This window comes from Penicillium samsonianum (assembly GCF_028829775.1).
Source record: "Penicillium samsonianum strain IBT 33392 chromosome Unknown utg000002l_segment0_segment0, whole genome shotgun sequence".
In the NCBI taxonomy this organism is placed as follows: Eukaryota; Fungi; Ascomycota; class Eurotiomycetes; order Eurotiales; family Aspergillaceae; genus Penicillium; species Penicillium samsonianum.
This window is the reverse complement of record NW_026643260.1, coordinates 4,422,963-4,431,831: the sequence shown is the minus strand read 5'-3', so window position 1 is coordinate 4,431,831 and position 8,869 is coordinate 4,422,963. Positions and strand designations below refer to the sequence as shown.

General features: G+C 45.8%; 1 protein-coding gene across 1 annotated transcript; it reads left to right on the top strand.

The window, feature by feature from the left end:
* Positions 1-6,468: 6,468 nt before the first annotated feature.
* Positions 6,469-7,198, top strand: N7471_003542 (uncharacterized protein; the record flags this gene model as incomplete). Its single annotated transcript, XM_057276262.1, has 2 exons — positions 6,469-6,496; positions 6,561-7,198. The coding sequence occupies 2 exons, from the start codon at positions 6,469-6,471 to the stop codon at positions 7,196-7,198; spliced, it is 666 nt and encodes a 221-aa protein (XP_057140900.1).
* Positions 7,199-8,869: the final 1,671 nt, after the last annotated feature.

The following is an 8,869-nucleotide window of genomic DNA, read 5'->3' as shown; positions in this document are numbered from 1 at the left end:
CGGGAGCTCGCAGCTAGAGGTTGCAATATGGGTAACAGAACCAGTACTCTCCGTACTGATTCTTTTCTGTGCCTGAGTGCTTTTGGGGCTCGTAGTCTTCTTATTCTATGAAGGCGATTGACAGAAACAATTGTATGGCAATCAATTGTAGCATGGAAGTGATCTTTCAGAATTTTGTATGTAGACATCTATTCGACTTGCGAAAGTTGTACTTTGCAATATGGTAATCTTATAGAACTCAAAATGGGTTAGCTGGTTTTCTTGAAGCCTGTGCGTGTGTGATGCCCATATTATATAGTGCTAAAGGCTGTCGTCTGCCAAGAAACATTCTTCAAAATATTTGAAGTAGCATACGCCGCGCTGCCGTATGAAATCGTTAAAAAGCAGTATCAGCCCTAATTTAATCATTGTTCGGTCGATTCCTATGGAAGAGGTATAGTCTACTACATGACCCACAAAGCGACATATCGACAGCACTTCCACCCAAAATAGCCAAGGAAACACAAAACGGATCATATAAGGCGCGTAGGCAATAGAATTGGTCAATCAACAGAGCGGTCAAATCGGGCATATTCACTATATTTCCATCAACTGGCCCCTCATTATATTTCCTGAGAAAATGCTGGATCAAAAGAAATCCAAGTAGATACATCCGGCCCGGGGGAAGGTGAGTTTCAGGCAGCTCCTGCTTGCACACAGTTGTCTTCATTGAGCCGTTTCGAGAAGATGTCCGTTCTTCGAGCTCAGATTGTAATAATGATAGGTGTGCACGAAGAAGCGAAATCCGTCGCGAATTGCGATGAACAGCTTGACTCAATCTCTTCAGCTTGGGCCAGCCTCGTTTCTTTAAAATTTGACTTGTATTCACTAAATTCACTAATGGTAGCCGGGCCTTCTTGATAGGGAACGTTATCTTGTAGTTTCCCTTCTTTCCCTTCTTTCCCTGCGGAACTTGTGTACGCTGTGCTTGGGCCAACAGATCCGATACCAAAGTCATTGGGGCAAATGCTAGATCCAAAGGTGGAAGATGAACTTTGGGCGTTGACGCCGTCGATGTACCTGCTGGCTGCTCTGTTTCATTCTCGACGGCAGTGATACGATACACTGGGGAGGTACCCGAAAAGAGTAAAAATAACAGGATCATGCAACTGATGTAGTTTTCATCGGAGATTTGACTTCACCCATTTGACGGCTTCTTTGCTTGTAAAGCTGTGCCGAGACTTTGCTCAACCAATCAATTTTCAGAAGCCATGACCTGGCTGTCACAGATACCGCGGGCTTTCACTTGCACCGTAAGTGTGGGACCTATTGTGCATAGACTGACCTTACTGCACGGGACTAACAACCTTAAATAGTGATTGAATACGAGATAATAACTGAGACGAGTTTGAATTTGGCAGTACATTATAATGCCACCCCGGTCAGCATTGTCGATTTCTGAAGCTACTTGTATAGTTGCGGGCCCTTTAGAATCAACGGGATGAGGATCGTTCTGACAGGCAGCAGAATTAGACGCTGTGTAGCCTCGCTATGGGATACCAGCCCAACGCCAACATCTAGAAAACGTAGCATACATGCTCAAAGCACGACCGAGCTTACATTGTGTTGACCATGATGATCTTCACCATATTTACTCCTTCCATTGTCGTTCAGCTAGGGAGCGTCCATGTTCTAACTCCATGTTCGGACTCGCATGGACCACTGGAAAGCAGCCGGGACTTGAAATAAGAGTTTTCTCGATATCAACTGAGTACCAAGCTTGGATTGCGTATCCCAAAGTCGGGTTGGAAGAGCAAGCCGCCCTGAGAAGAACTGTTGGCTTAAACTATCAACATCCAGATCTAGAGAGCTATTACAAATTGTGTACGCAAGAAACTTCACCGAATGCCAGTCACTATGAGATATGGATTCAAGTGTCAATTGAAAAGTGCGAAAATTCAGCTGTCCTAGGTAATGTTCTCTCTTTTTTATCGGGGAAATCCTCAGCTGGTTGCGAGCGAACGATAACCGACCCCCCAGCATGCCTGTGGAAATGAAGTAGGATAAAGCGATGTATAGCTAAAATTCCGATCAAAGCAAGTATGCCCCCGAGAACAGTACCAAGTACCAGTACCACGCCCTGTTTTGAAAGCCCCACCGATATGTTACTGCCTGAGATTGCCGTGTCTTGCCATTTAGGGTTTGAGGTTTTTGTGGCTGATGTGGGTCCTATCATCTGCGAACTAGTATGAGAACTGGTCGTTTCTGCCAACATTCTTGACAAAGTTTGGAAATCATGAGTAGGGACCTCAGGTAAAGAATGTCTCGTCGTCTCATTGATACGACCAGCAACAACAGACCGCTCCGTACCAGAATGTCTATAGCTTGTCGTCTCTTTCTGTGAGAAGTTCCCCTTGCCAATTTCCGTGCCCATGACATCTTTGGTATGCTCCTGGCTCGTAGAAGGGTCTAGAGGCGCCACGTAGGATTCCGACGAATAGTCAAGGTGCAATTTATCCGAGCTCACAAAGCTTTGCTGAAGGATACGATCGAACGCAACCGGCATAAGCGTAATTTTGCTAATGACTTTTCGAAGCAAGGTTGTAGCGTCGCTCTTTGAATCTGCTTTCGGTAGGATGCTTTGGTCATCAAAGCCAGTGTTGATGTGTTGTCCCCTTGTGGTACCAGTTGATAGATCTACCTCGGTCACTCTTCCATTGTGGTCGACTTCCGTCGCAGATACAATGGCAAGGGTGTTGACTGGAGAGCTGGAGTTTGATCGCAAATGACCACAGTATAATGGTCGGTGCAAGTTCGGCGAGGGAAACTGTTTTGAGACTGGTGTTTCGTGAAGTCTTGAACTGTCCTCAGGTGGTACCTGGCTTATCCGAGAGTCAGTGCCTTGGTTGAACGTGGGCTTTTGCGAAGCCAATGCCGGCTGCATGTCCGTACTTGTCAGCTATATGTCCAGAAAAGCAACAACTAATCTCAAGATGCCGTAGAAAACATGGGGAAGTCGGGATAGAGGCATGTACGATACGTACGTTTGCTGGGCGGTAGTTGTTTCTTTCCATTGCAAGTTGCTTTACAGGCTTAATGTGAAATCAATCAAGCATGGGAAGACCAAAACGTCTCTCCGCTTAGTCTCATACTGATATAAGCTGACTAGTTCAATATATTGGGTCTTTTCTAAATCGCTGATATGATCCCATGTATCAAATATTAGGATTTGCGGCAAGATCAAAGGCGCATAGACTCACATTGTTGCTTTATGTCTCATGCTGGGGATAGAAAATGTCAATCTTGCATGTCAACGTCGAGCCGCATTTCTTGAATTCCTTAACCCGCAATTAATCTAGCCCGCAGTTAAAATCGTAACAGGTGAGAATCGTTGTGAATATCCGTGAATGCGGTGAGCATCGTTGAAGAAGTAGGCTTCGATGCTCAGGCCATGGCATTGCGACATAAATAAATGCTGCATGCAGCCGTGGCAAACTGCTGTTTGATTGCAGTAAATTAATCGACAGATGGCGCCTGCTTTAAGCCGTATCGAGCGAGAGGAACTCCGCAAGCGCCGTGTCAAGCGAGAGCAACTCCGCAAGCGCCGCAACAATCTATTACGGCGCCACAATGAATTTTGGCTTCTATATGGGATGAAAAGCTGGCTCATCATGGAATCGCCTGATGGTCAGATTTTCACATATCACTCTCACCCAGATACCCCTCCACCCTCCAGGGAAGACATGGTAAGACGATGTTGACATGAGCAATGGTGATTTGCCGCTGATTGGTGAAAGAAAATACGCCCCAAGTCTACTGTTGTTCGAACGCCTCGCTATTATAGCTCCATGGCCTCTGCTCAGCCAGTCGACAAAGACCTCCCCGTCCTCTGCGCTCCGGTTCGTCAATACAACAGATGGGAAGCTCTAGCGCAGCTTTTGGAGAATAGTCGTCGCATGTTCTCGTGATAATCGAACCCTTTTGCGCCTACTTAGTTCACTTTGGTGCACAGTGGGATTCGAGAATTAGCAGATCTCAGCGCAGTCACTGAAGCAATATATCAGTTCTGTATGACATTCACTATCTTTGGGTTGCTAGCAAATCTTGCTATGTTTTCTGTGTACCCCATACATGCTCTGTGGACTGTGGTATAGTATAAGAGGGACAGTAATCTGATCCGAGGGATGCAGTAGGCACTAGTACTAGAGCAGGTCAATGAGGCCATTGCATGGTACATACCTGAGATGCGTATTTCTGATTGATACTAAAATAAGGTGTCGACAAATGAGGGGCGCAACTTGACTAGTGGGCCCGGGTAAGATTCAACGTCCCAAACCCCTTTTTATTTTGCACCTACTATAGTATAGGAAACACTCTCTCGATTGGCTATGCCCGTACTAGTCTATACTGTACAGACCGAGTTCCGACATAAAGTCTTCCATATGCTGATTCGGCGGTTAATGCCTTGGGAATCAGGAAGCTGTCAGGTGGAAAACTTGCGTGACCGCTCGGCCAAAAAGGTGCACACCTTCTTACAGTGAGACCTCCAAAGTATTAACACCCCTCTAGACCCACTATGTTACCGCCTACCATTTATAGCAACACCGCCTAGCTATAGGTCGCGTATATTCGCTTTTTTATCTGCCTAAACCTCTGTTCCTAGTACTTATGTCGCTTCAGGAAGCCTTTTTCAACTCTTTTTCAATGCCTTCATAAGTTAGTAAACATTATACTGGATAGTATTGAAATCGTCGAGTTTTTGTACGGCAGAATATTATGTAATGATAGGGGTGTGGGTCTAGGGGGTGTTAATACTTTGGAGGTCTCACTGTAGCTAATTACATACGGTGTATTTATGCGTATTCTTAGCTTGACAGAAGCAGTGGTGGGTGCATCAAACAGCAAGGCTCCTAGACCCGGCCACGGGCCACTTGCTGATAAGAATTTGATTCTCATGAGATTTTCGGAATTTCACAATATTTTAGCCACGTAAACATTTTGTACTACGTATTTAGGCCACATGAGTAGAAAAATATATAATGAATGGATTCTGTTAAGATAAAACTTAATAAGATAGTGAAATGTCGAGTTTGGATGGAAAAAATGAAATTGTTATTCATGATACGCGGAAGCAGTGATATGCCCACACTGAGTGAATATATACATAACAACAAAGCATTTGAGCCTACTAATTCACTCGCAATATACTCTACACTGGTTGTCTTGACAGAATTACTATGAGTGCTACATATTAAATAATAGGATACATCTTTATTATATTATTAGTAGTTATTGGAGGTAGGTGACAGTGACCGACGTAGATACATAACTGAATATGGTGAAGGGTTCCAAAAGTTGAACCCCCTATTTAAGAAACTTACATAATCTGATGGGCCCCTTCCTCTTGCCCAAGGTCAAAACGCTACATATTAGGAAAATCTATGGGTTCCGAGAGGTGCAGTATGCACCAGTACTAGAATTAAGCAATGAGACCATTGCCCAATACTTGAGATGTGTATTCCTATATAGATCTGATAGTAAAATCAGGGGACTCCCATATGCTGATTCAGCAGTTGATGCCTTGGGAATCAGGAAGCAGTGGGTGTTGAACGAATCAAATTGCGCTAGTAAGATTCCTCTCCACTTTTACTGACATATATCGGAATAACCTTATCCCGCATCCGTCTCTGACGCTACCTTACCAGTAACGTGCCGCCGGCGATGCCGGTGGAGTCGACCGTGTTGTGCGCTTGAATCGAGAACAACTGGAACATGCCATAAGTAAATATACCGTTTCTACGAGGGTTACAACACTCACTAATGGGGTCACTAGGCAGGTCGTGGTTTCGTCTCACGCTGTGGGCGCGTAGTGGGACAGGTCTCTGCGTTGCAAAAGAAATATCAGCGCAAGTCCTCGCGATACCGTACTGTATGAACAGCATCGCTTACTTCCGGCTCTGATATGAACATTATCGCCTTTAAGGGTCTGGAGGCCTAGTGAAATTTTAGCATGTCTCGAACTCGGACGGCTAAATCAAGGGCCATACCACTGGAATCGCAACCAGCAGGACGCTCAGAATGAAGATCCCCAGCGCAATCATCTTTTTTGTACAGAAAAGTTGAAAACACCGCAAAGCAAAGAAGAGGAACAATCCGCCGTTATATACCCGGCGCCTCCATGGTAATCCAAACAAACAAATAAAGTGGTGTTTGCGGTATGAGAGAGCTACCGACCGCTGTGAAGCCACAATTTTAAATTGATGAGCCCGCAGCAATTTGATGTTATCACTCAAAAACATGAGGATTTCATGCGACCCACTGGCACAGTCACCTCAATTTTATGAGTGGCTTATTCGACAAGTTCCTTACATGCATACAGCGGTGTATATTAGGGAGTACTTGCCAGCTCGCCGGCTCCATGTCGTTTCATTGACTTGCAACTTTTTTGACGAAACCAAAGGGCTGAAATTCGCAGCTCCAATCATCTCCATGGCCCATAATGATTTGCTAAATGAGGGTATGTCGGACACCTAGGTATTGACAACTGCAGTGGATATGTATTAGCTAACCATCTCGAATAGGAGCGATGGAAATCATAAGCTCATTACCCGGATTTTCGGTTGGTTACTTTCCGTTTCGCGCTCAACACCAGATCCTGCAGGTCATACAACGACAACTTGAAAATCATGCCTTCCGCTTCCTTCAGCAATGGCTTCTGTCGGAGTCCCTCGCGGCCGGATGGACGTGCCCAGAGGCTTTAGAGTTACACAAGCTCTTTCGATTTTTGAAAGTTCATCAAGAAAAAGTCAAGGACGAATGTTTTCAGTTGACTCTGACAGCGTTGACAGCATGGTGTCGCGTGATTACTAGCATTCGCCACGCAGCTGTGCACCGCATTCCACACGATCGGAAAACAATCCTTAAGATGCTTCGCGTGGCCATTAAATTTTCAAAACGCATCGCTGGCTTTAGAGACACCAAAAGTCTTTGTCGCATTCAAAATTTGGTGAAGACAGCGCTGTCAGAGTTCGACCAGCTGACAGCCCAGCTAAAGCAAAAGGCCCTCCTACAGATTTCTTTGTGTGAAGCCCGCCCCCAACATTTGGATCGGCGGTTGATCTTGCTTCCGGAAGCGGTCAAGAGAGTGCTTCAGAGCAGTGAAGACGACTTCGTCTCTAAAGTGGAACAGTTCTTACGCGCGGAGTTCAAAAATTCCTAGGGGGTCGTCGGTTCATCCCTACAACGTCAAGTGCACGGTGAACTGCACCGTCTCTGCTGTGGCTAATATGAGAAATACATAGCATCAATTCTGATATGCTCTTATGATTTCAATTGTTGTGGGAAAAGCCCAAGTCACAGATTTAACTTGGTCTAGGTCTCAAGTCCTCCGTCCGCTTTCATCCCCAATTCAGCTTGACCGTCTGTCCTGAATTGTCTGTTTGACAGGTGTCAAAGGCACACACAGCTCTCAAAGTGTCAAAGCCATCGAAGTGAAGACTGCCTAACAGAAGAGACCTTCCACTGCTGCTTCCACTCCTGCTCTGCACTGGTTTCCTCTGCTCGGGATTTATCAAGAGCGACTCGTAATGAAACGATAGCTCGAATCAGGCGCGGATCACCAGAAGGGCTGTTTGCGGGGTTGAAATGATACTGCAGAGCCAGGCTTTGGGTTGCGTCCATTGTGGTGCTGACAAGTTGGTGGAAGGTCTCAAAACACTGGGAATAAAAATCGTTCTCAAGCCCCTGTTGACTATGCTGCTGCATTCTTTCGGCCTTTAACTCGAAAATCGACATTTGGGGTTGTGTTTTGGATTTTCTCAGTCGCGGCCGGGTGGTTTCCAAGGCCATGGTAGATCCGCGAGCCATAGAGATTTGGTGGTCCAGTAAATTTATCTCAGGAAGAGATGGCTTGATCTGTAGGGTAGTTGGTATGGTAGTCATAGGGATAGCATCTTTGGCCGTGTCGGTGGATCGACTGTAGATGCTTGAAGTGTTGTCGCGAGAGTGACCGGGAATTTGATGTTGAAAAGGGTTCATATCGGTCGCAGACTGACGACGTCTCGGCTATCTGAAACGGAGGTCGGGCTTGAGGGTTGCAGGCACTTTAAGAACGGAAGATCTGTTTTATGGGCGAACGCAGTCGATTGGTGCTCTTGGATATTTTCTGAACGGCTTTCCTCACATTCTCACCACCGTTGGCGGACCAGCACCGGCAAAGCGCCAAGCCAGCCTGTTGATAATCTCAACAATGTTCCTAGGCGCCAATTGCACCGCCATTCTAAAGGTGGTATATTGGAGACGGCGCATGATTCTTTGCCATCGAGTGACCTTCATGACGATCTTTTTTTGTGACGCCCCTACACGCAATATCTAGATTTTCACAAACAAGGGCGACCATCACGTGTGTGCATAGGGTACAAGTACAGAGACGACATGTTGGAGCTTAAATTCAGACTGCCTAATTACAATATTGATCTGTTTTGATTGTTCCCAACTAGTTATTATTGCCAGGGTAAACATGAAAGGAATGGGCACACGAGACGGGGCACGGGCCCCGTCTTATTGAGTGCCAGTACTTTCCTGGATTTCCCGTCAAAGTCTAAACCGAATATTGCTTCTAACTGTTATCTTCCTAGAACACCGAATGACAAATCCACACAGCTCACAGCCGCCGTCTTTTCTGCCCAAAAGCAGGCTCCAAGAAGTGGACTAGTCGCTTTGACCCACGATAGCAGTAACAAGATCTCCGTGGCGGCCAATCTAGGTTTTGATGATCTGCACGTCCAAACTGAGCGTAAGCCTTCTGCTCATCGAGAAATTCTAGCGCCGATTTGGGGAAGCCGCCAATCTTTTCGCGAAAGGTATCATTGGCAATCTCAATTGAGATCCT